Source organism: Ahaetulla prasina, chromosome 1 (assembly GCF_028640845.1).
Source record: "Ahaetulla prasina isolate Xishuangbanna chromosome 1, ASM2864084v1, whole genome shotgun sequence".
NCBI classification, from domain to species: domain Eukaryota; kingdom Metazoa; phylum Chordata; class Lepidosauria; order Squamata; family Colubridae; genus Ahaetulla; species Ahaetulla prasina.
The window spans coordinates 196,641,244-196,669,200 of NC_080539.1; the positions used below are offsets into that span (position 1 = coordinate 196,641,244).

The window sequence follows — 27,957 nt, forward strand, 5'->3', positions numbered from 1 at the left end:
TAGTTTTTTTTTCTTTTTCCGGATGGCTTGGCATACTTGTAGATAGAACACTGGGTTGGAGCTACCATGTATATTTATTTAAAATGTTTAGGGGCCTCTGGTGGCTCAACAGACTAAAGCAGTCTGTTATTAACACAGCTGCTTGCAATTACTGCAAGTTCAAGTCGCACCAGGCCCAAGGTTGACTCAGCCTTCCATCCTTTATAAGGTAGGTAAAATGAGGACCCAGATTGTTAGGGGCAATAAAAGTTGACTTTGTATATAATATACAAATGGATGAAGACTATTGCTTAATACAATGTAAGCCGCCCTGAGTCTTCGGAGAAGGGCCGGATATAAATTCAAAAAAAACAAAACACCTTACATGGAGCTCAGAGACGTTCTTAGAAATAAAAATGATGCCATAGGCTAATGTTTTTTTTGCTCCATGCCATTCAAAAATTATGGTGTCTCTGGGCACATTAAATGCATGGGCATCAAGTTCCCCATTTCAGCGAAACAATTTTTGATGTTATTCTATCTGCTGGTTAGCGGTATACTTTTTTCCTTTACCTGAAATTGCCTTCCTTTTCAGTCCAGCTTAAATAAAATTCTTCTGCTTTGGAAGAAAAGAAATATTTGAAGGTACATTTCTCTATTTACTAACACCTTTGACTAGATGCTGAAAGCACAGTTTAAAACCTTGTTCAGTATCCTGGTTGCTATTTCTAAAATTGTTATAACTTACCATGACTTAATTCTTTCACACTAGATCTGTTGCAAGAGAAATCTTTACTCATGATTAAAATGAATGTGTGCACACAGCATGAAAGAGAATGAAAAAGAGGGAGAACATCTGATTGAAAGCTATTGTATTATTTGCTTGCTCACATTGATTCCAATGGGGAGTTTCCTCTAGATATGATCCAGAAGTCACATACAATGCTCATGTATTAATATGAAGTACCGGTATCTCAAAAACAGTGGAATATGGAGCCACAAAATAATCTGGCTCTATGTTTGAGATTTATTATTGTTATTTCTGACTTAATTTCAAAGTCTAGTGATAAAATAAGAAAAATGATAAAGTGACAAATAAATACTGATAAATATAAAACACTTTTTCCCCAGTAAAAATCCATAATTACAAGTCTAGTATAAGCACTTTTTTCCACTGCAACTTTTTCAAAGCTTATTTTACACATATATAAAATCTGATGCGATTCTCAATTGAGTAGACATCACAAAATGCCTAGCATTGCAATTCCGCCAACAGTTCTGTACAAATCTCTATAAAATAAGGAGTATCTCTATAAGACATATTTGGAATAGCAATTTCTAATCAGGATCTATAAGAGAACAAATCCTATGCTATTATAGCAAGTAAGGACTAAAAGAAGTTATTCGCTCAAAACTGGTCAGCTGCATGTCAAATCGTTTTTCACATCCAGCAGGTAAAATATACTTCTCATATAAGTCAAGAAATTGAACAGCTTGCACAGACCTTGCTGCAAAATTGACAAGATTCCAAATAGGACTTAGACTATTCTCTCTCTTTCTCTCTCCCTCCCTTCACTGGCATTGACCAGGATTACAACTTTATTACTGTAAATTTCATTTAAAATGAATACAATGAATGAAAGCAAATGAAAACAAATCCAATATAAATAGAAGAATGTTATATTAATGCCAACACTGCACTTAACAGTGGCTAGATGTTTTGAAGGATTTATCTCATAATTTAAGAGTAAAATTTCAATATTGAATCTACAATTTCAATTCTAAACCATCTCTGATCCTTTTCATGTGACTTACATGTGACTTGGCACTGTTCAAGATTTAAAGTTACTGCACTGCTTAAATTTGCTCAAATATCTGGTTTTCTTATACAAAATGGAATATCTACTTCATATTCCCTTAAACATTCAAACAATTCAAAATAGCATCCATTTTTCCTATATTGAAAAAAAAAATAGAAAAATATAGCTAAATATGTACAGAAACAATCAAAAGCATTCACAGAGCTAAATTCAGTGAAATTGATATTTATTTCATGTGTGGGATCATTTAGTTTTCTTAGGTTTTTTTTTTTTTTTTTGGTTTATAATTAGACAGATATAATATTAACAGATAAGCAGTAACCAAAAGGAAAATCTACCTTTATTTACCTCGCCTCTCATTTTCCCTCCTTCCAGTGGGAAATGCTTTTATTTTAAAAGAGATATAGTCACAGAACCTTTGTCATGGTCAGATCACTCTCTCCTTCGCCTAGACTTTCTGACCGCTACCCAACACCGCAGTGAGACGGAACCATTACGTTGGTACCGTCCCAGGTGCCTGATGGACCCGGAGAGGTTCTGGACGGAGCTTGGGCCATTTCCTGAGGGTCTGGCTCACGGCACGGTAGAGGAACTAGCCGCAGCCTGGGAACGGGCTGCGGCTGGGGCTTTAGACCGTGTCGTGCCTCTGCGGCCTCTGACCCGGCGCAGATCCCAACCGGCTCCTTGGTTCTCCGAGGAGCTGAGGGGGATGAAACGCCGGAGAAGACGCCTAGAGAGTTCCTGGAGGTCCAGCCGTTCGGAGGCTGATCGGACACTAGTTAGATCCTATACTAGGACCTACCTAGTGGCACTGAGGGAAGCGAGGTGCTGCTACGCCTCCTCCCTCATTGCGTCGGCAGATAACCGCCCAGCCGCCCTGTTTCGGGTGACCCGCTCCCTCCTTCACCAGGGGGAGCGGGATGACCCGTTGCAGGGACGTGCTGAGGAGTTTAACGGTTATCTATACGATAAAATCGTTCAGCTTCGGGACAGTCTGGACCAAAATTGCGGCGATTCAGACGGGGCGTCTGAGGGCGGTCTTGGTGATATTGTCTGGGATGAGTTTGACCCTGTGGCTCCCGAGGACATGGACAGGTTGCTGGGTAGATTGAATGCCACCACGTGTTTACTGGACCCGTGCCCCTCCTGGCTGGTGCTGGCCACTCAGGAGGTGACACGAGGCTGGCTCCAGGCGATTACGAGCGCTTCCTTGTTGGAGGGAGTCTTTCCGGCCGCCTTGAAAGAGGCGGTGGTGAGGCCCCTCCTCAAGAAGCCTTCCCTGGACCCGGCTGTTTTAGGTAATTATCGTCCGGTCTCCAACCTTCGCTTCGCGGCGAAGGTTGTAGAGAGTATGGTGGCATATCAGTTTCCCCTGCACCTGGATGAAACTGTCTATCTAGACCCGTTCCAGTCCGGTTTCCGGCCCGGTTACAGCACTGAGACGGCTTTGGTCGCGTTGGTGGATGATCTCTGGAGGGCCAGGGATAGGGGTTGTTCCTCTGCCCTGGTCCTATTAGACCTCTCAGCGGCTTTTGATACCATCGACCATGGTATCCTGCTGCGCCGATTGGGGGGATTGGGAGTGAGAGGCACCGTTTATCAGTGGTTCTCCTCCTATCTCTCCGACCGGTCGCAGACGGTGTTGACGGGGGGGCAGAGGTCGGCCCCGAGGCGCCTCACTTGTGGGGTGCCACAGGGGTCGATTCTCTCGCCCCTTCTGTTCAACATCTATATGAAGCCGCTGGGTGAGATCATCAGTGGCTTCGGTGTGAGATACCAGCTGTACGCTGATGACACCCAGCTGTACTTTTCCACACCGGGCCACCCCAATGAAACCATCGAAGTGCTGTCCCGGTGTTTGGAAGCCGTACGGGTCTGGATGGGGAGAAACAGGCTCAAGCTCAATCCTTCCAAGACAGAGTGGCTGTGGATGCCGGCATCCCGGTACAGTCAGCTGAGTCCTCGGCTGACTGTTGGGGGCGAGTCACTGGCCCCGATGGAGAGGGTGCGCAATCTGGGCGTTCTCCTGGATGAACGGCTGTCTTTTGAAGACCACCTGGCGGCCGTCTCCAGGAGAGCTTTCCACCAGGTTCGCCTGGTGCGCCAGTTGCGCCCCTTTCTAGACCGGGATGCCTTGTGCACAGTCACTCACGCCCTCGTGACGTCTCGTCTGGATTACTGCAATGCTCTCTACATGGGGCTCCCCTTGAGGGGCATCCGGAGGCTTCAGTTAGTCCAGAATGCGGCTGCGCGGGTGATAGAGGGAGCCCCTCGCGGCTCCCGTGTGACACCTATCCTGCGCAGACTGCACTGGCTACCTGTGGCTTTCCGGGTGCGCTTCAAGGTTTTGGTGAACGTCTTCAAAGCGCTCCATGGCATAGGGCCGGGCTATTTACGGGACCGCCTACTGCTACCGAATACCTCTCACCGACCCGTGCGCTCTCACAGAGAGGGACTCCTCAGGGTGCCGTCAGCGAGACAGTGTCGTCTGGCGACGCCCAGAGGAAGGGCCTTCTCTGTGGGGGCTCCCGCCCTCTGGAACGAACTCCCCCCAGGACTTCGTCAACTCCCGGACCTCCGAACCTTTCGTCGCGAGCTTAAGACACACTTATTCATCTGCGCAGGACTGGATTAGGATTAGTTTTTAAATTTGTGGGTTTTTTAATGGGTTTTTATCATTTATTCTAAATTTTTAATCTCGGCCAATTGAATAAGTTTTTTAATTGTATTTTAATAGTATTTATATTGTAATATTATTGTTTATTTTATCTGGCTGTGAACCGCCCTGAGTCCTTCGGGAGAAGGGCGGTATACAAATTTAAATAATAATAAATAAATAAATAAATAAATAAATAAATTTTGTTTAAAAAATTATAGGATGAAACCGAAGGAATTAAAGATTACAATTAAAGGAGAAGATCTCTTAAATTTAACTTATTAATACAGAACGGAGCAAAACATTTTAACACTGAACATGGAGGTTATTTTTAAACAATTGACCCAGAAATTAATTTTAAGAATGCCTTCCTCTATATATACACTAGGTTTAAAAGGTGTTATGGAACAGGAACAAGTTTTATTGGACAAGACTAAGATTGTTCTCAAAATAGATTTAAAAATGACAGGCTAGTAAGAAAGATATGGGTGGGGTGGGGAGGCTACACTGGATACCAGCTGATTAAAAAGAATATACAAATGACAAACCAAAAAGAGTGATCTGGTTAAGTTTCCTAGACTGGTTTTACAAAAGAGGCTGGTTAATGCTTTGAAGAATTTTATAAACAGAGAAAAAGAAAACAAAAACAAAAAGAAATCAAGTTCTAGGATATTATTGGAAAGGATTAAAGCCAAGACTGTTAAAAAGTAAAAGGAAGTAATATAAAGTTTGTTGATTTGATCAAGGTTAAAATAGATACATTGTTACTTCTAGTAACCTTGAATGGAATTTTTCTGATCAGGATTGAATTATGCAGCTTTAAGGATTTGTTTGTAGATAAGAGATGGCATATGGGAAAAAGAGATCATTTTTTTTATTTTAGAACAAAGTAATAAGTTACTAAAATTGCTTATGTTTGTGATGAAGGTAAAATACATTTCTTTAGACATTTTATTACATTCATTCTTATTTTTCTTCTCTATTTTCTTTTTATTCTTTTTTAGTTTTATTGGCTTCATTTTTAGTTTGTATTATTTTTTACCTTTCCAACTAATTTTAAATAAAGTTACTGTAAAAAAAGAGAAGTTAGCATGCTGTATGATTGTCATTGTTCACTCATGAATAAAATTATGTGAGTTCTCTGATATAAACTTATAATAAGTACTGTTTATTTTTTTGGTAATAGTGAATTTGTTCACACTGAAGCAATGTTAAAAAGACATTTGATATCCTTCTAATTTTTTGGGTGTTGTTGCCTTTATGAACATTTTAGTCTTCCTTAAAGGTAAAAGTAAAGGTTCCCCTCACACATACGTGCTAGTTGTTCCCGACTCTAGGGGGGCAGTGCTCATCTCCATTTCAAAGTCGAAGAGCCAGCGCTGTCCGAAGACGTCTCTGTGGTAATGTGGCCAGCATGATTCAATGCCAAAGGTGCACAGTATGCTGTTATCTTCCCCCCAAAGGTGGTCCCTATTTTTTCTACTTGCATTTTTACGTGCTTTCGAAACTGCTAGGTTGGCAGAAGCTGGGACTAGTAACGGGAGCTCACCCCGTTACACGGCAGCAATAGGGATTCGAATGCCGAACTGCCGACCTTTCGATCAACAGCTCAGCTGTCTTAGCCCCTGGGCCACCGCGTCCCCCCTTAGTCTTCCTTAAAAAGCTCAAAAGTTGAAAAAGATAGTATGTCTATTTCCCCTTGGATTGATTCTTAGTGACATATTTCAGGCTAAACGCTCTAATCTGAATTACTATTGACTAACTATGACTGTTTGGGAACTTTTAGGAAATAAAATTCCTCTTTGTTTGCCTACTTTGTCTCAAAAAACCAAACAAAAACAAGCCGAAACCCTCCAGGGGGAAGGCAACTGGGATAGAAAGGATACGGAGCAACTTCATTTCTGATCAATTGTTGCTTTGCATTCTACATGAGACCAGTCATTTTCTCAACAGCCCTCTCTTTTATTAAGTATCAATCTTGCCTCACTTAAATAAACCTCAGTACATATGCTGTCTCCACATTATCTTTAAGAGTAACAAACCGGATTTCCAAAGGAGGAAATAGGTATCATAAAGTTCCTCATGGATTTTTCTAGATAGTGTGAGAAATAACCTACTAGCACATTTTCCTATTAATTTTCTCATCTGTTTCTTAATTTGAACTCATAGTGAATACAAATACATGTCAAAATGGTTTTAGATAAGATTACTTTAAAAATTCTTCGCCTTTGGTCAATCCCGTTATTGACCCCTCAAATAGGCCATATCAAAACACACTCCACCGACTCTCATTCTGGAATTTAAAAACTATAAACCACCTAATTCCAGATGGTATTTGAATATTTTCTCTTATAAGAGGCCTCCTTTTGTGGAAGACGGTTATGAAGAAATTTATTCTTTTTCAAAATTAAGTAGGCACTCTACCAATATATTGATCCTCTGGGATAGGTTTAAGGAATTCATTTGTAGAGCCACTATTACCATTGCCTCAGCAAAAAGATTTTTAAAAAATATTTTGATTTCACACACCTGAAAAAAAAAAAAAGAAATACTCAAATTTTCTTATGACAGAAAACCACAAATGAATTGTATCAAATATTTAAATTAGCTGGGGCCATTTTCAATAATATATCTATTTATATATTAATAGATTTATTTTATATATAACTGATCATTGTTGTCCTGAATTCCATACATACATATACATATTTTTTTTATTTGCATTTATATCCCACCCTTCTCCGAAGACTCAGGGCGGCTTACACTATGTCAAGCAATAGTTTTCATCCATTTGTATATTATATACAAAGACAACTTATTGCCCCCAACAATCTGGGTCCTCATTTTACCTACCTTATAAAGGATGGAAGGCTGAGTCAACCTTGGGCCTGGTGGGGCTTGAACCTGCAGTAATTGCAAGCAGCTGCTGTTAATAACAGACTGTCTTACCAGTCTGAGCCACAGAGGCCCCTACATATATGTATGTATGTATGTATGCATGTATGTATGTTTTCTGAGGTTTTCGCGGGTGTTTGTATGTAGGTCTTTGGTTATTTGGGTTTTCTCCACGCGTAAAATTGGAAGTTGGTGACGTTTTGACGAAGTCTCATTCTGGTGTTTACTGCTTCGTGATTCTAGGAGCAATGTGTGATTGTAGCTGTATCTTCCTTTTAACTGCTAGTGGGGGTTTGAACTGATTGGTTGGGAGCTTGGCCGTGTTCTAATTGGGTGGAGGTGTGTTCTGTTTGGTTGGGGGTTTGGCTGTGCTCTGATTGGATGGTGGGGTTGGCTGTGCTCTGATTGGATGGGCGTGTGTTCTGTTTGGGGGGGGCTTGGTTGTGCTCAGGTTAGTCTGAGTTGCAGGGGGATTTGAGTTGGTGAGCTGCATTGCTGTTGGTTGGCTTCGCGTTCGTGGTCATGCTACATCTTCATGGTGGGTGTCAGTCTGCTGCATGTATGGATTGGAAGAGTTTGAAATGGCTAGTGATGCAGCTGCAGTCTGGCTTCTGGTCCGTGGTCTTGCTTCATCATCGGTGTAGGTTTGAGTCTGCTTTCCGCGTGGATGTGTGGTGGTGACATGCTGTGTGGCACTCGTGAGTGTGGGTCATTCTTCATGTTAGGGACTTGTTTGTCAATAAGGGCGGGTTTCCAAATGGCTGGTAGGCGGGAGGTATCATCTTGTTTATTCATGCTGTATGGGCATTTTTCTATCTCAATGGCTTCTCTAATTATTCTGTTGTTAAAGTGTTCAGTTTTGACGATAGTTCTGGTCTTTTTAAAGTCAATTTTATGTCATGTGGCTTTAAGGTGTTGGAGCAGGGAAGAAGTTGGTTCCTCTTTTCTGGCTGAGTTCTTATGTTCTTCAATGCGTGCACTTATTCTTCTGTTGGTTTGTCCGATGTATGTGGTGCTGCAGGCGGTGCATGGGATTTCATATACTCCTTGATTTTCTAACTCAATTTTGTCTTTGGGGTTTCTTAGGATGGTGGATATTTTTCGGTTTGTGCAGAATGCTGTCTTGATGTTGTGTTTGTGGAGGATCTTGCTGATTCTGTCTGTGGTGCCTTTTATATATGGGAGGAGGGCTTTGCCGTTTTCTTGTTCTCTGTCTTGGATTTTAGTGGGGGTTTCTTTATGGATTAGTTTGGTAATCTTATTTCTTTGGAATCCATTGGATGTTAGTACGTTAGTGAGAGTGTGTAGTTCGGTTTTTAGGTGTTGTTCGTCAGCTAAGCGTTTTGTTCTGGAGATGAGTGTCTTGGCTACGGAGTTGATCTGTGCTGGGTGGTGGTGTGAGAGTGCGTGCAGATAGCGGTTTGTGTGTGTTTTTTTCTGGTAGATGGTGTGTCCTAGGGAGCCATTGGATTTCCTGTAGACTAAGACATCCAGGAAGGGAAATTGGTTGTTAGCTTCTGTTTCCATGGTGAATTGTATTTTGGGGTGTAGGCTGTTGAGGTGTATGAGGAAGTTGTCAAGTTTTTTTTTCCCGTGTGGCCAGATTATGAATGTGTTGTCTACGTATCTGAGCCAGAGTTTGGGTCTGTGGTCAGATTTTTCTAGAGCCTGGGTTTCATGTACAGGTTTGCAATGACAGGTGAGAGGGGTGATCCCATGGGTGCTCCTTTTGTTTGTTTGTATTTTTGTCCATTACAGATGAAGTATGTCTTGGATAGGCAGTGATTGGTCAGATCTAGGATGTGGTGAAGGTGGGGAGTGTTGCTGTGAGCAGGTTGGTTGGCTGTATGGTTGCATCTTGATTGGTAGATGGAGTGGGTATTTGCAGACTGGTCGGCTGTTTTGTAGCATCCCGGGAATCCCAAAACCCAGGATGCTGCATCACAGCCATCTGCTCAAGACATCACATCACAGAACTCCAGAGGCCACAACACCAAAGCTCAGGAACAAAAGACTAGGACCACATCCACACAGGATGCTACGAGACAGCCAACCAATCTGCAAACACCCACTCCATCTACCAATCAAGATGCAACCACACAGCCAACCAACCCGCTCAAAGCAACACTCCCCATCTCCCCACCAGTATATATATATAGTATTGATTTTGATGTTTCAACCAGTGAACCATTAATTGTTCAGCTTTCTCTCCTGATTCCCAATAGATCTGATTAATGCATTTCAAGGAATACTTAGGCTAGAAGCTAATATCCACTGAATTAAATGAGTTTTATTGATAATTTACAGTAATTCTCTTTTTGCAGCACCACTATAGACATTTATTTCTATAATTTTTCCCTCCTAAATTAAAAAGTACTAAAACTAAGGCAGACCTAATGTCCACGAGGAAAAAAATTGTGTATACAGTATGTCCTTTTCTAGAACCGTACTTGGTGGTAGATGGCTGTGGGTATAGTACCCAATACTAATTTCATAGGATGTATGAACTGTGAAATAGATGAGGTACTGTATGAGGTCAAACACAACCCTGATGCAGCCCTCAGAAATTGAGTTCGACACCTTTGACTTAGAGCGTACCTCATACAGTACCTCATCTTGTTTGTGAGGGAAAAATAAGAGGATCTCCAAATACTTTTGGAAGAGGTGATTTGCACTTTTAAACCTGATATCACTTGTGGCAGCCTGGTTAGGTATACCTGGTTACATTTAGAGCAGGTGTCGAACTCAAGGCCCGGGAGCTGGATCCAGCCTGCAGGATGCTTAGATCTGGCTAATGGGGCCCCCTGGAAACGGTGAAAGACTGGTCCGCGATGCCTCTGCCAGTGAAAATGGAGTTTGGGGGGTGCTGGCAGAAGGCTGCAGGAGGCTGTTGTGGCCAATAATGGGTCTTGTGCACAGCCCTTCGAGCTCCATTTTCACTGACAGAAGACTGCAGGAGGCCGTCACAGTTGAAAATGGAGCACGGGAGCCCATTTTCGCTGGCAGAGTGCTCAGGTCCCCACAAGTGCTCCCAAAACTAGTGACATCAAGCTGGCCATGCCCATGCTGGCACCCTTAGGTCAAACATGTTAAGTTCGGGAAGTAACGAGGCTGGAGACCAGGGTAGTGACAACAGCTCTTTAATATAGGGTGAACCCAGCAACAGGCTGGGGGAAAAACCTCTCCTTTTATACAGTTCTGCTGGAGGCTTCGACCAATCAGCAACGTGCTGATTTCCCGCTCAAATATTTAAAGGTACAAACATGAATACATAACACTCCTCCCCTCCCAGAAAACACTTTGCCTCTATTTACATATTTATTTACATGTTATTTTTCGACGTAGTCACGCAAATAACCTGGGCGTCTCCTAGTTCTTTCTGACCTGCGCGGTTCAGTTCTGGGTGGTGTTTTGAGCTGGTCGGAGGGGCTGTTTTCTCCTCCCAGCTCTTTCTCTGGGCCAACGGGCTCCGGATTATTGGCCGACTCTTTTTCTTGGCCATCCGGCCTTGGATTAATTTTGGAACTTTCCCTGCTGCTTCCCTCGGGGACCTGATGGCGTCGCTGGAACTCTGGGACCTCAGCTAAGTCTTGCGCCTCCCCCGGGTCATTGTCAGCTGTGGATTCAAATTGGTATTGGTCATGATCTGTTTCATTTGGTTCGGTTTGGTCAGTTATTCGTTTTCTTAACTGATCTATGTGGCGCCTCCACACTCGGTTGTCGGGTAGCTCTACCACGTACGATTTTGGGCCGGTTATCTTTATTATTTGTCCTGCGAACCAACTAGGGCTGTCCCCATAGTTTCGGGCCCACACCCGGTCGCCTATGCTCATTTCCCTTGTCTTTTCTAGTTCCCCCTTGTAACCCTCGGGTGTGTAATGGGGGTTCAAACGGTCAAGTGGGCACCGGAGTTTCCGTCCCATTAGCAATTCGGCTGGCTTTTCCCGGTGGCCGTGCTTGGGGTTCTGTGCTGGACGGCTAGGAAAAAGTCTATTTTTGTTTGCCAGTCACCTGGCTTGAGCCTGGACAATGCCTCCTTAGCGCTCCGGACAGAACGCTCTGCAAGGCCATTCGACGCAGGGTGGAAAGGCGCAGAGAGGGCATGTCGGATGCCTTCCTCTGCCAGGTATTCTTCAAACTGGGCTGCCGTGAATTGGGGCCCATTGTCGGACACCAGAGTGTCCGGCAACCCGTGAGTTGCGAATAGGTGGCGCAGAGTTGCGATTACTGCTTCGGCCGTAGTGGATTTCATGATTATGATCTCCAACCATTTAGAAAATGCATCCACAACCACTAGGAATGTTTGGCCGTGGAAAGGGCCAGCAAAGTCGATGTGGATTCTTGACCAGGGCCCTTTGGGCTTTTCCCATTCTCTGACTGGGGCCGTTGGGGTAGAGGTCTGGACTCTTGGCAAGCCTGGCATTTCCCTACCCTCTCAGCAATCTCTGCGTCCATGAGTGGCCACCATACATAGCTTCTAGCTAACCCTTCATCCTTACGATCCCTGGGTGACCCTCGTGGAGGAGGTCCAATACCTTTCCCTTAACTTATCAGGAATTATTACACGATCACCCCATAACAGGCACCCCTTGAGCCGAGAGCTCATCTCGTTTTTAACAAATTCTTGAACTGCTCGCCCGCGCAGCGGGCCACCCTCTCTGTACCCAACCGGTACAGTCCTTAACACAATGTCGGTATGATGCCGAGCCACTTCCTTAGATGTGACTGGGCCAGAGTCCAAAGAGTCAATAAGTAGGATGGGCGTCCCGGAGTGGGGTCTTGATCGCCCTGGTAGTGGGCATCGGCTTAGCGTCTGCATGCCCCACTTCTTTTCCTGGTCGATGCTGCAGCTTGCGAATAAGCGGCTAAGAATATAGTCCATCGGGTCAAGCGTGGCGAAAGTGCCACAGGCGTTGGCGATCGCCAGCCAGTATCCTAGTAGCGGTCTGTGGTCAGATTTTTCTAGAGCCTGGGTTTCATGTACAGGTTTGCAATGACAGGTGAGAGGGGTGATCCCATGGGTGCTCCTTTTGTTTGTTTGTATTTTTGTCCATTACAGATGAAGTATGTCTTGGATAGGCAGTGATTGGTCAGATCTAGGATGTGGTGAAGGTGGGGAGTGTTGCTGTGAGCAGGTTGGTTGGCTGTATGGTTGCATCTTGATTGGTAGATGGAGTGGGTATTTGCAGACTGGTCGGCTGTTTTGTAGCATCCCGGGAATCCCAAAACCCAGGATGCTGCATCACAGCCATCTGCTCAAGACATCACATCACAGAACTCCAGAGGCCACAACACCAAAGCTCAGGAACAAAAGACTAGGACCACATCCACACAGGATGCTACGAGACAGCCAACCAATCTGCAAACACCCACTCCATCTACCAATCAAGATGCAACCACACAGCCAACCAACCCGCTCAAAGCAACACTCCCCATCTCCCCACCAGTATATATATATAGTATTGATTTTGATGTTTCAACCAGTGAACCATTAATTGTTCAGCTTTCTCTCCTGATTCCCAATAGATCTGATTAATGCATTTCAAGGAATACTTAGGCTAGAAGCTAATATCCACTGAATTAAATGAGTTTTATTGATAATTTACAGTAATTCTCTTTTTGCAGCACCACTATAGACATTTATTTCTATAATTTTTCCCTCCTAAATTAAAAAGTACTAAAACTAAGGCAGACCTAATGTCCACAAGGAAAAAAATTGTGTATACAGTATGTCCTTTTCTAGAACCGTACTTGGTGGTAGATGGCTGTGGGTATAGTACCCAATACTAATTTCATAGGATGTATGAACTGTGAAATAGATGAGGTACTGTATGAGGTCAAACACAACCCTGATGCAGCCCTCAGAAATTGAGTTCGACACCTTTGACTTAGAGGGTATAAGTGGCTCATTACTAGCCTGCTTCTCTTGACTCAGAGCTGTAGAAACTAGGCAGAATGGTACTGCTCTTCAGCAAGATGATTATGCAGTCAATGTGGTTGGTCCCCACAAAAAAGTACAGTTGCAAAGAATGTCTTCATTAAGTAATGAAAATATTTCTTGACTTGAGCTAAAATGAAAAATTAAAATAGCTGAGATGCTTAGCTCAAAGCAATATAGGCAAATTAGGAGACAAAATGGTTCATACTGTGAAAATGAGAGTAAATAGTCTAAGATTAATTATTACTAAGAAAATATAATATTTCTACAGAAGAAAATAATGGTTAGCACTCAGGTACTTTATTAATTTTCCTGTGCTACTGATATAAAACAACTTTTTATTGAAATACTACTCTGGTACTATATACTGGTAATATTTGACAATCAATGTAGCCATTACAGCTTCCACCAACATAATTAAGTTCATTGGACTAGTGGAAAAATATGGATCTGTTCCAACACTAACAGTTTTAAAATGTTCATATCCTGACTAAAGATAGAGTAAAGGACTTCATATTTCACATGCACAATTATGGTTTTTCCCCTTCTATGAAAAATGTCTGGTACACAGTTGGTCTACACTTTATAAAGCTGAACGCCACAACCCTTGTCTATTGGTTGCCTATAGGGAGCCAGGTATTAAAATTTCATAGGTATGGCTACAGTCCATTAGTTAACGTACCTTTATACCCATAAAAAGTGAAGGATAAACCCAGAAATTTTACAACCACTATTTGAAAAAGGTAATAACCGAGTCACAGTCAAATTGCATTTATTATACATTGTGCCTTTAACAACTGCTCTGGGATCAAGCCATAGAGAAACAGTGTACTATAACAGATGTCATATACTCTTGGTGACTTAAAAAGTCCAACGTCCATTTAACTAACCTTTTAACTAAAGAAAATGATGTTAAAGTTTTGGCTTTTTGGCCATGAAAGACATGATATAGAGAAGTTCCTTGGCACACAACAAAATTAACTAAGTTTGTGATGAGCATTAAATTATCCAATCCAGCTAACTCAAGAATATGCCATTTTTATGGAGAAGTAAAACATGTGCAATACTTAGCAATCATAAAGAAAATGATAAATGGAACCAAAAGTTCATTGGTAGGTGAGATCAAAAACCCTGAAAGATAAAAGTACCTGGTCTTCTATATAAACATGCAATTCCTATAGTTCCCTTAGCATGATATGCATTTATTTTTCCTGAAGATATAATTGTGATAGAAGAGTCAATCTCCATTGTAGCATTTGAGGCCTGCAGGTACATAACCACCACTGCTTAAACCTGAAACACTTAATGTGGCTTGGTAACTAAATATTTATCAATGAAATAGTTATCTTTTAGCATTCTGAAAAAACTACAGAGGAAAATGACATGAAACTTTATTAACAGTAAAGTGCCTTCTTACGTCAAATCAAATTTAATTGCCTGAGAGTGATGAAGGAGGTTGTTGTTCTTGCAAGATATGGAAGACAAATTTGTTCAGTACTTCTCTTTAATTTGAAAAATGAAATGAAATAAGAAGTACATGAACACAAAAAGGTATCTTTAGATCTGAAAAAAACAATAACAATATATCTAATGTTTTTGTATATTCATCTGGAGAACAGAACAGACATCACTGCATTTTTGAGGGGTTCTTTCAGAGGCTGGGAATATTTCTCCTCTGTTTGCAAAGACATGCGTACTTCTTCCCATGACATAACATAACATAACATGACAACAGAGTTGGAAGGGACCTTGGAGGCCTTCTAGTCCAACCCCCTGCCTAGGCAGGAACCCTACACCATCTCAGTCAGATGGTTATCCAACATTTTCTTAAAAATTTCCAGTGTTGGAGCATTCACAACTTCTGCAGGCAAGTCGTTCCACTTATTAATTGTTCTAACTGTCAGGAAATTTCTCCTTAGTTCTAAGTTGCTTCTTTCTTTGATCAGTTTCCACCCATTGCTTCTTGTTCTACCCTCAGGTGCTTTGAAGAACAGCCCGACTCCCTCTTCTTTGTGGCAACCCCTGAGATATTGGAACACAGCTATCATGTCTCCCCTAGTCCTTCTTTTTATTAAACTAGACATACCCAGTTCCTGCAACCGTTCTTCATATGTTTTAGCCTCCAGTCCTCTAATCATCTTTGTTGCTCTTCTCTGCACTCTTTCTAGAGTCTCAACACAACAGTACAGGCCATTCAGAAATAAAACTCAAGAATTCATGAAGTGGTGCTGAATGGCTAACATTTAAGGCAGGTACCAGAAAGGGGAAAAAACCCCAATCAATTTAAAAATTGTGTCAAATGAAACAACTAAAAGCATTTAGCAAATCCATATTCTGGGAAAGCAGACATTTCATAACATCTCTAAAATCCTGAGAGGTGACTTCCAAAACATGCACTACTAAAAGCAGAAGATGCCAGCATTAACATAGGCAAATATTTTCTGCCATGTAATCTGTATCATTTCTGAGCTTCTCTGTCCCTTTTATTAACTAAAGAGTTTGGAAGGATCTTCTTTCCTACCTTTTCTCAGATAAGGAAGTAAAAAAAAAAGTGTCACAAGACAGCAATGACAAATCATTTCCATAACATTCCCAAGAAAGCTGCATGGATGCAGTCAATACTGTGAGTACTGAGCTCCACATTCTCAATTCCCCCCTCCATATCCCTCATCACCAATGTGGCAACATTGAAGCCTCCAAGATGGCCTCTGTTAGGCCAGCTTTGGAGTTGACAGACATATTTACTTTTCATCCAACAATATTTAGTTCATGTGGTTTATAATGTTATGATACTTAAGCACTTTAAAGATAACAAGTCTGAATTAGAATTGGTCATCCTAAAAGCAAACCAACCCAAATCAGTAAGATTCCATTCAAACTTGACTCAAACAAGTCTTACTGCTTTCAGTATGCTTGCTCCAAAATCAATAGTTTATTTATTTAGCCTTGTTTTTTTTTAAGGAAAAATAGGTCATAGGTGCCAACAAAATAATTAACAAGTACATGTTGAAAAATATATTCTCCTTTTCCAATATGCAGTTTAACTGATGTATTAGCAAAATTAGCATATATAGTGTTCATTTGTAGTAAATGTCGTTCAATGGATATAGAGCTTGACTTTTACTCAACCTCGCTGAGGGGCCTCAGGCCAAATAAATCAAGCTCAAATTAATATAAGATCAGGAAGCGATATAAAAAAGACTTTTTACCTTAACATAGCGCCCAAACTTTTCTTTTTTGTTTTTCTTTCAGGATTGTCATTCTCCTCTTTTTTGTCCTTTTCATTGATTTTCGATTTGTTTTTGAGATTAGGCTTTTTATTTTTTTCTTTTGTTTTCAATTTTTCTTTGGTCTTCTTGTGTTTTTTTGTCTTTCTTTCCATATCTTCTAATTCAGAATTCATGTGAAAGGCTTTTGCAAAGTTCTGACCTTCTAGACCAGAAAGGGAACTCTTATCTGACAGACCATCTGCAGAGGAAGAAAAGTAATCAGCAAGTACAGACAATAATCTTATAAACTACATAGAGGCAAGTCCTCCACTTACAACAGTTCATTTAGTGACCACTGAACGTTACAACAACACTTTAAAAAGTGACTTATGACTGTTTTTCACACACTGCAGCCTCCCTATGGTCACGTGATCAAAATTCAGGCATTTAGCAACTCATATTTATGATGGTTACAGTGTCCTACCAAAATTCACTTTACAATGGTTTCATTTAGCAACAGAAATTTTGGGCTCAATTTGTCATCGTAAGTTGAGGATTACCTGTATATATTTTCTGATTAATGGGTTTAATCAAAACAACTTTTTATAAATTGCAAACAAAAGACATTTCCAATGATCCTGTTATAATTGCAAAGGTTCCACTACAATGGACATTCATCTAATTCTTTGTATTAAAGAGACCATAAAGTATGTATAGCAAAATCTACCTGGATACCATTTTTCATATTATTCACCACTTATTGTATTTGGTCATATATATCCTGCTTGATACAAAGTTTATCAAGCCTTTACATTCAAACAGAAATATACACACACCATTTAAATCTAGATTCAGATAGCACCTAGTAAGCTCACACACAAGATACAACGTTAGATAATGCATCAACATGTAAAGAAGGCTGGTCATACTGGAATGAGGGAGCTGTCCAAAGAATTGGACACAGATATATACATGCATGTACACATATATCAAGATGGAAAACTAATATCTGCTAATTGATCAGATCAATATATGGTCTCCAGCCATGTTCACAGAGATTAAGGTCAATACAAGAATCCCAATATAGTTCCTTACATAATCTGCAGCATAGTATGTATGGTTTCATACAAGACTACGGTTGATATATATGCAAAATTGCATTAAACTCTTTGAAATAGGTTTTTATAGATGAATTTTCATAGGACAACATAGATTTATTAAAAAAGAATGTTTTCTTTAATAAAGTTCTGTGATACCTACCTCCTGCCACGTCTTCAGGTCCATCATAGGATTTATCAATGGCAGCTCTGAAACTCTCGTTACATCCCCTACCACGGACCATGTGAGGTCTAGGCCTGTAGAATGGAAGTTCGTTCTTTTTTACTTCAGCAACAGCTGTCTGGAGACTTTCTAGGGAACTCGACTTTTTTAATCCCAGGGTGGGACCAATATCCTTACTAGGAGATTCTAAAGAAATGGAATAATAGAAAAAGATTCAATAATAGAAAAAGCTGTAACAAAGCTGCTTATTTTCCAAGTTTTAAAGTTAGAACGGCAATTAGTACACCATTATATTATAATACTAGATCTTGAACTTACATAACTGGAAGTCACCTCTTGTTCATAATTAGGCAGAACTATGCATGACTATGAAGTCAGGTAAATTAGATGTTAATTTCATAGGCACAGAAAACATAAACTACAAAAGCTGGGTGCATATTTAACACAAAAATAGTATTATTGTAAAACTTGAGGGAATCAAAACAGCAGGATCTAAAATTCCCCCAAGATCCTAATCTAATTTCACAACTGACATAGGCGTTGCTAAAACAAATGAATCCTAGTTTCATAAAGAAAGTAACCCTCCTTCAATAACCACATAAATCCTAAATATGTCTACCAAGTTTACTGGGATATATCTATATATTTTTTTCACTGATAAGTTTTTTTAAAGGAACAAAAAAACTATTAATTTATTTCCAGAAATGTTTATGAAAATGTCTCAAATATTTTAACCCTCAACTTTTTGGCACAGAATGCATTTGGAAAACCAAGTCATCTGCATAGGCAGCCTCCTCCACTGGTATGTTTGAAGACTAAAGGAACTGTCTTGTGAAGACATGGAAAACAGCATAGGGTTTTTTGCAAACTAAATGAAAAGTGAATTAGGGGACTTGCCAGAAAAGGTGTTGCAAAAAAAGCTGCCCACAGAGAAGCTAAAAAGCAGATCTACACAGCAGAAGCCACAGGGGGGGATAAAACAAAAAACAAAAGATGCTCTTAAAACACAACTAGGCATATTATTGTTAGCTGAACAAATCTCGCCAAGCAAGATTGCTAAAGGATTTCTGTATGCTATGTACTTAGATTTTATGTTTTCATAAATCATCTCAATGGGCTGGGGAAGAAGCTAATTGACCTGGATTGTTTACAAATTTTTCCCAATTCTTTCTAATAATTAGGGTCAACAAAAGCTGCCTGAAGTGTAAAAAGAGAGAGTCACTCTATCAGGTTTGGTTCTCCCAGATCAATAGCATTACCTTTCCCAGACCATTTTTGATAGGCACCTATTCTATAGCTTGCTTACCCTTGAGGGACCTGATGAGACTGCATTATGTCTGTAGTTCCTGCTTAAAATAGTTAAGAAGAACAAAGTGCAAGAAAAGGGAAGGGAAAAAAAAGAACATTATGAAGGAATATCATCCTTCTGGAAGACAGATTAGTCATCTATTTGTGTGGAAATTGGTTAAAATAGGTTTTTTTCCCCCCAGAAATGAATTGAGGAATAATGAGTGGTGCTATCTGATGATTTATTGCTGCAGGAGTTATTTATTGCTATATTGTGGGTTTTGTTTTTTACATTTGACTATGGATGATTAAATTTTATGTTTCTTTCCATATAATTTACTGTGGCTATTTTAATTCTTTAAATACAGCCCACAAATAAATTAATAAAGAGACTATGAAAGAGACTAAAAGAAGAAAAGAAGCAAAGACTTAGAACTGGGGATGCAGTCATAAACATCCATGGGTTGGGAGAAGGTGCCAAGTGATGAAACTTGGGTCACAATATTACAATGTAAAGTTCAAGTACATAAGAATATCGCTTTTGTCCTAACTACATCCAACAACAGTGATGGCTAACCTTTTTGCCATCCCGTGCCAGGAGGGGTGGGTGAGGAGGGTCATGCGCGCACGTGCCCACACCCATAATTCTATGCACCCTGCCCCCGCACATACGTGCAAGACACCCCCCCCCAGCTCCTGGCACGCGATGGCCCAGTAGGTGCATTTTTCTCTCTCACCTGGCTCCAGAGTCTCTCTATAAGACTTGGGAGGGTGAAAACAGCCTTCACCACCCCCCAGAGGCCCTCTGGAGACCAAAAATGGCCTGTTATCCAACTTTCGGTTGGACAGAAAGTGAATTTTTTTGCTGTCCCCAGCCTCCAGAGACTCCTAGAGAGGCTCTGGAGCCAGGTGAGAGAGAAAAACCGGCCTTCCCAATTAGCACAGGGACCCCCACAAGGCTGTGTGCTCTCCCCACTTCTCTTCTCTTTACCAATGACTGCATCTCAAACGATTCATCTGTTAAACTACTGAAGTTCACAGATGACACAACAGTGATCAGTCTCATTCGAGACAATGATGAATTCGCATACAGACGGTAGGTTGAACTATTAGCCTCATGGTGCGACCAGAATTATCTGGAACTGAACACACTCAAAACTGTAGAAATGGTGCTGGACTTTAGGAGTATCAACAGTAGAGACCTTCAAATTTCTAGGTTCTTCCATATCTCACGACCTAAAATGGACACTCAACATCAAAAATATCATCAAAAAAGCACAACAAAGAATGTTCTTTCTGTGCCAACTCTGAAAGCTCAAACTGCCCAAGGAGCTGTTGATGCAGTTCTACAGAGGTGCAGATGACAGACTCAATAATTCCTTCAGACACAGATTTCAGACGATAATTAGCAGAAAAAATAATTACTACCTATCTGCTTTCCATTGAGGACCTGTCAAAGAGAGCTGTGAAAATATTTACAGATTCCTCGCATCCTGGATATAAACTGTTTCAACTCTTACCCTCAAAATGACAATGCTACAGAGCACTGCACTTCTGATGCACTGCGCACCAGAACAACTAGACACAAGAACAGTTTTTTCCCAAATGCCATCACTCTGCTAAACAAATAATTCCCTCAACACTGTCAAACTAGTTACTAAGTCTGCATTACTATTAATCTTCTCATCATTCCTATCAGCCATCTCCTCCCATTTATGTCTGTATGATTGTAACCTTGTTGCCGGTATCCTTAAGACTTATAATGACTGTTTCACTATGACTATCATTAAGTCTTGTACCTCATAATTCTTGACAAATGTATGCACCAAGACAAATTCCTTGTGAGTCCACTGACACTTGACAAATAAAGAATTCTATTCTATTCTATTCTATTCTATTCTATTCTATTCTATTCTATTCTATTCTAGTCTAGTCTAGTCTAGTCTAGTCTAGTCTAGTCTAATGGCATCATCACTGCTACTTTTGGCCTATGGGTACAATGAACAAAGGGCTGATAAATGTGTTGAAAAAAGATCATAGTCCAGAAGTAGAAAAATAATATTAAGATGCAGAAAGAAAAGGGGCAGGATGATGTAGAAAGAGACTTAGAGCATTTTGAAATGGTTGAGATACGCAACACAACAGGGAAGATTGCAGGGTGCAGAACTAGCAAATGATAATTAGCACACCCGAAGTTTCAAAGGCTTTAGTGATGCAAAATAAAGAGAAAGATCATGATGGGATATAGAGAAAATATGTGCAAGGAAAAAATGAGCATGCATAGGGGAATAAAAGATGTGCTGGAAAGAGTTTTCAGTTTTGTTTTCATATATATTAGCTGTGAATTGAAAGAATGGTGGCAGTGCTGAATATTTTTCCAGAGTAGTATTTTGCTTTTAATGCAGATCTTACTGATTACTATGCTTTATTCTGAACATTATGACAAAGCATTAAAACACCCCGCCCCCAGGAAATGGTTCCTCTCTCTTCTCAGTCCAGGTTTTTTTACTGCATGAACTGCATATAACCCAAGCAAACCCAGAAAAAGAACTCATTCAAATAAATGGTTGTATAATGGACGTTTCCAAATAGAAATTTATTAAGACTTTTGAAACAAGGCACACAAGAAAATAAAGAGCTCAGTAAGTGATAGATGGTATGTGAAGAATGTAAACATTATGTTATGATTTCTGATGCAGAAAGACCAATAAGATACTTGGATTAATCCAGTTGCTCTAAAAAAAAAATTAAACAGGCAAAATAGCATGCTGGTTGCTGCTTAATAAAGAATTTTGGAGCCTTGAGAGAATGATAGCTATTTAAATATAATACTAAATCTGGTGATATTTGCATGTTTAGAACTAAATACACAATGCAATAATGAGTAAATTAATTCAAGTAATTAATGAAACCAGGAGAGAGGAAGGAAAAGAAAGGAAAAGGAGAGCAAGTATTGCCATCCATAGTAAAGATCACAAAGCAATTTAACTCTGCTCTCCTCTGGGACTTTGAGGGCTTGTACACAAAAAAGAAAGAGAGAAAATGAGAGAAACCAGTTTAAAGGGAACCTGGTTGCTAGGTCACAAAGTGCAAGCTTCCTTTGTTCATTAATTGCCATTGTGGAGACTACCATTATTGCCAAATTAGCAACTGCAGAAATGGACTGTGAGCACTGCCCTGTGTGCAAGGTGAAGGTATTTAAAATTAATCAAGGCATGAGCCTCAGTGAGAGGTACAGTGGTGCCCATTTGAGGCTGAAAAGGAACAACAAAAAATAAAAGAAAAATCAGTGAAGAAGGCACCGCTAAAATAAAAGGTTTTCTGATCAGTAGAGGAAAAAGGAAGGTTGCTTTCTAGTGAGAAAACAACTTTGATTGCTAGCTTTCAACAAGAAAACCACTACCTGGCTCTAAATATAGGATTCTCCTGTAGTGTTTAATCCACACTAGGTCTCGGTTTTGGGCTTGAATTCACAATTTAGGTTCATTTTTAGGAAACACATTTCAGAGAAACATGGATGATAAAGAGATGACTTCTAAGTAATAACTTACAGGCACATGCATAAAATATATATGAACCATGTAGCCTAAAATTATTCAATCCAAGTAGAAAAAGAGGGTGGGAAAAAGGAAGCACAACTGCATCCCCCACTTTGTAAGCCCTATTATTGGTACTGCTCTAGTTGTCCAAAAAAGCAAGCCTTTTTTAAATAGACTATACATTATGTGTGCTATAGACTATATTTTTACCACTGCAAGCTCACAAAATGGACTTGAAGCTAGGTTAGAATCTTCTCCTTCCCCAACCAGCCCCACTGCAATAAGAGCCACAATAAAATAGTCTATTCTTTAAGATCCTCAGAGCAGCTTGTCATTCTCTGCTATGCGAAGCAAGCTGAACCTTCTGAAAGTCTTGGACTAGAAGGAATGCTATTTTACCCCAGTTCAAAACTTAAAATGATGGTGGGGTGGGGGGGAGAAACAGATTTGGTATGGGTGGACTTCATTTTCAAACAGTCTGGGATACCGATTTTGATTTGGTTTTATTTGTTTGGGAGTTCAAGGAAGAATACATTTGTTCACTTCTCCTATTTTAAACAATCAGCAGCAGCACACTGTGAAGATAGGACAGGCAGAGAGATGGACCAGCCCCAAAATCACCCATTGCTGAAAGTGGACTACATTAATATATAGCGCCATTATACCACACTGCTCCCTATGTTGCAATGTTTGGACTTTGGTGTATAAAGATTAAACCTCTGCATGGAATGTCCTGATCCAGGAAGGCATTATCTCATTATCTTCCTCCCCCACTTAAATGTCTGTAATGTGTGTATTCACAATGATATTCTTCCTAAGCCTTGTAAGAAAACAAAACAAAGCAAGAACTGCATGCTTAGTTTGTCTTTGCCTTTAAATGGATCTGATCAAACTGATCAACCATTTTGGTGCTTTTGGAATAGATTAAATTAATAGCAAGTTTGACTTTTGTTTCATATACCAGTAGAGTTAAGTTGTTAAAACTTGAGAGGAAAGTACAAAGGCATAAGGGTTGATATAGATGGATGCCATATGTGTTACAATGACACTTGGGAGGATTAATTTCCATTGAAAGGATATACAATTTTTGTCTTTGAAAATATAACTGAAGGATAATGTCATTCTTGATGCAATCATTAGGGCATATGGCTGTGATCAAGTATCTTGGATTCTGCTATCAAATCTTTTTGGCACTTTCTTGGATTTTACAGCTGGATAAAAAACCCAGGTGAATACAATCATTATAGCAATAGCCCTTAGACTTCTACACTGCCCCATAGTGCTTTATAGCACTCTCTGGGCAGTTTACAATGTCAGCACATTATATAAAAAATTTATTCCAGATATTCCTCCCTTAGAAAATGTTCTACTTATTTATGGACATAAATGTGGCTATATCACCTTACATATTATATACTTAGCAACCAGTGGTGGGTTGCTCCCAGTTCGGTCCGGTTCTATAGAATCGGTAGTAAAACCGAGGTCCCCAATTTTACCCCAAAACTGGGGTAAACTGGGACTCAGTATAAGCCGAGGGTGGAAATGAGGCACCCACCGTTGAAACCCTCCTCCCTCAGCTGAGAAGGCTGGCGGCTCCCGCCTGCCCTCTCACTGCACCGCAGGGCTTCCCAGCTGTCGGTAAAATGTGAAAAACAAAAAAAAACAACTCGAGTATAAGCCGATATACTCGAGTATAAGCCGAGGTCCCCAATTTTACCCCAAAACTGGGGTAAACTGGGACTCAGTATAAGCCGTATAGACCCGAGTATAAGCCGAGGGGACGTTTTTCAGCACAAAAAACGTGCTGAAAAACTCGGCTTATACTCGAGTATATACGGTACTTAGCAACCAGTGGTGGGTTGCTCCCAGTTCGGTCCGGTTCTATAGAATCGGTAGTAAAACCAGTGGGAGGCTCCGCCCACCCGCCACGACATCATCATGGGTGATCTGCGCATGCGCACAAGCATACAAGCACGGTCGCTTAGTTAGTAAAGGTTAGTAAAGGTAAGTAAAACCCACCCTGTTAGTAACATATAGCTAGTGAATCAGTCATGAAGTTCCTACCTTTTATAAATACTTGTGAGACTCTTTGAATGTGAAATACAATATGAATATGAAAAAAAGTAATTGCAAATATTTGTTGTATAAATGTTCAGTTTGATCAAAAGAGACAAATTAAATACTTCCTTCTTTTTAACCTCCCATATAGCTGCCTCCCCAGGTATTTTTTGAAATGTAGAAAGAAAAGAGGGGAAAAAAACATGACAGCATTTATTTAACAAGTAAACTCAGTTAAACACTTCATTAGTTCTTGCTAATGCATCTAAAATTAGAGAACACGTTGAACAGGCTTATGTTCCGTTTATGGCCTAAGAGCATTTTATAGGGATCCTGTCAAAATATGGAGTGAAGTGGCAAAGATTAACAACACACTGTACTTGCTTGAATAAATGTGAAGTTTGCCTCTCTCACCTCCTTGAATCATACTATTTAAAACCAGCTAACATCATTTATTCAAAATTCCTACTGAGAACACATTCTCCTAGAATAATGCAGAACATTTAGTAGCCTTTTTCCTTTGATAATATTATTTCATTTGAAAAGCCTACATAATAGATTATTTTAAAAATCAGATAAAAAGAAAATTACATTTTTGTATTGCACTTACATAAATAGATTGATTATTTATTAATAAAATTTAGCATAGGATCCAGGTCATGGAAAATAATTGGTCACTCTATTCTGCCCTGTCAGTCCACATTTGGGATAATGTGTCCATGTCTGGGCACTACAGCTCAAAAAGGATAGTGAAAATTGGGGGAAATTAAAGCAAGACATGGAATTTCAAAGACGAAGAAGCATAGAGAAACCAGGTGTGCTCTTGATCATGATTTTGTAATTTGAGGCAGTAGGTCAAACTGGCTGTGGGTTCTAGTCAACAATTAAGGTCACAGAGCATAACTTGTGAACTTGAGGTGAGCACTTATTAGGTGCTAATCACAAAGGTACAGGAAAAAAAAGCTGGTCAGGAAGAGTTAGCATGTTAGATACTGAAGAAGTTAAACAATATTTGATTTTAAAGACTATGCCTTCCTGACAGACGACAAAAAAGAAGACATGTCTTCCTTTCCCTAGCAGTGTGGTAACTCTACCTACGGAGCCTGGCTTCTGGTTGTTCACATATACACTTCTGAGCACACATAATGTATGCACATATGCATACAATGACTTTTCGGAGCTATCTCATTCTGTCAATATTAAGAAACTAAACTATTCTATACTATAATTTATATTGGATGATATAAGATTATAGACCATAGCCATCAATAGTAACTAAGATGAAGCAAGAAAATTATACTAATTCAATGTAAGCAATACCATTGTAGCCTGAGAATAATTTCCATTAGATTACTTTCTTACAGGACACTGGTATTATGGGTATGAGCCCATACAGCACAGGGGTCAAACTCATGGCGTCACGTTGCCATCATGTAACGTATCGTGACATTTCCCCCCTTCATGGAGTTGGAGTGGGCGTGGCCTGTGCGTTATGCATCTGGCCTGTGGGCTGCCAATTTGATACCTCTGCCATACAAGATGGAAAAAAATTGGCTGCCATGGTAAATTTCTCTAATTTTTCCCCTTTTCATTCAAGGCCACTATTATCCACAGCTCAGGATATGTGGGATGGTTCCTCAAAATTTGTTATCAATATTTGCTATATTTTTATTTATAATTGTTTACACAGTATGTGAACCATATGCAAGGCAGTATTGGTATAATGAAAAAGGAAAATAAATAATGGTAATAAAAAATTATAGAAATACAAGACTTGAATACTATCACTTTAATACAAAATAAAAGTTCAAATATGTAATACAAAACCAGACAATGAAAACTATATCTACAAAGTTTTTGTCCTGTATTAATATACTATGCTATGCTATTCTATGCTATGCTATGCTGTACTATACTATTACTATTACTATTGTACAGTACTACACACATTTACATTTAAAAAGTATAAAAACAATAGTTCAAGGAAAAAAACCATAAACATATTTACATTTTCAATAAAGAATATCAAAATACAATAGATCCTCTAGGATAATAAGATGCACTTTCATTAACTGATTTAGCATTGTTTAATTTTTTTTATGTTTGCCAGTATAAAACTGCAGTTTCACAATGTGTTTTGTAATAAAAGTACTAGAAAAGCAATGGTTATATTAGTTTTAAATTTTGTACACACACACAAATGCATATGCATGCATAGAACTAGTGTTCATAGATGGAAGCCTTCTTCACCTCATATATATTAAGCTGGAAATCAAAACATGACCGTGAGGCGCCTCATGTGTGGGGTGCCACAGGGGTCGGTTCTCTCGCCTCTCCTGTTCAACATATGCAATGTCATGTGTACGCTGATGATACACAGCTGTACATTTCCACCCCTAACCACCCCAACGAAGCCGTTGAAGTGATGTCCCAGCGTCTGGAGGCCGTGCGGGTCTGGATGGGGAAAAACAGGCTTTGACTCAACCCTTCCAAGACTGAGTGGCTGTGGATGCCGGCATCCCGGTACAGTCAGCTGACTCCATCGCTAACTGTTGGGGGCGAGTCATTGGCCCCCATGGAAAGGGTTCGCAATCTAGGCATCCTCCTGGATGTACAGCTGTCTTTAGAAGAGCATATGACAGCCGTCACCAGGGGAGCTTTTTATCAGGTTCGCCTGATACGCCAGTTGCGCCCCTTCCTAGACCGGGATTCCTTATGCATGGTCACTCACACCCTCGTCACTTCCCGCCTGGATTACTGCAACGCTCTCTACATGGGGCTCCCCTTGAAGAGCACCCGGAGGCTCCAACTGGTCCAGAATGCAGCTGCGCGGGTAGTAGAGGGAGCAACTCGAGGCTCCCATGTAACACCACTGGCAAGCTACACTGGTTGCCAGTGGTCTTCCAGGTGCAATTCCAGGTGCTGGTGACCACCTTTAAAGCGCTCCATGGCATAGGACCGGTTATTTACGGGACCGCCTGCTGCTACCAATTGCCTCCCATCGACTAGTGCGCTCCCATAGGGAGGGTCTCCTCAGGGTGCCGTCGGTCAGACAATGTCGACTGGCGACCCCCGGGGGAGGGCCTTCTCTGTGGGGGCTCCTGCCCTCTGGAACGAGCTGCCTCCAGGGTTACGTCAAATCCCTGACCTCCGGACCTTTCGCTGCGAGCTGAAGACATTTTTGTTTCATCACGCAGGGCTGGCCTAATGGTTTTAATGGGGGTTTTATTAGAGTTTTTAGTCTCTCTTAGCCAAACTAAATTTAGTTTTTTAAAATGTTTTTAATGTTTGTATT

General features: G+C 40.4%; 1 protein-coding gene across 3 annotated transcripts in view; it reads right to left on the reverse strand.

Moving 5' to 3' along the window:
- PARD3B (par-3 family cell polarity regulator beta) overlaps nucleotides 1-27,957 on the reverse strand; it is a 603,755-nt gene that overhangs the window by 234,361 nt on the left and 341,437 nt on the right. For all 3 annotated transcript variants that reach the window (XM_058186680.1, XM_058186671.1, XM_058186683.1), the window contains 2 exons: nucleotides 17,758-17,964; nucleotides 16,498-16,756 (listed from right to left, as the gene is read on the reverse strand). In XM_058186680.1, the coding sequence (XP_058042663.1) occupies nucleotides 16,498-16,756; nucleotides 17,758-17,964 (466 nt within the window). The remainder of the gene's footprint in view (nucleotides 1-16,497; nucleotides 16,757-17,757; nucleotides 17,965-27,957) is intronic.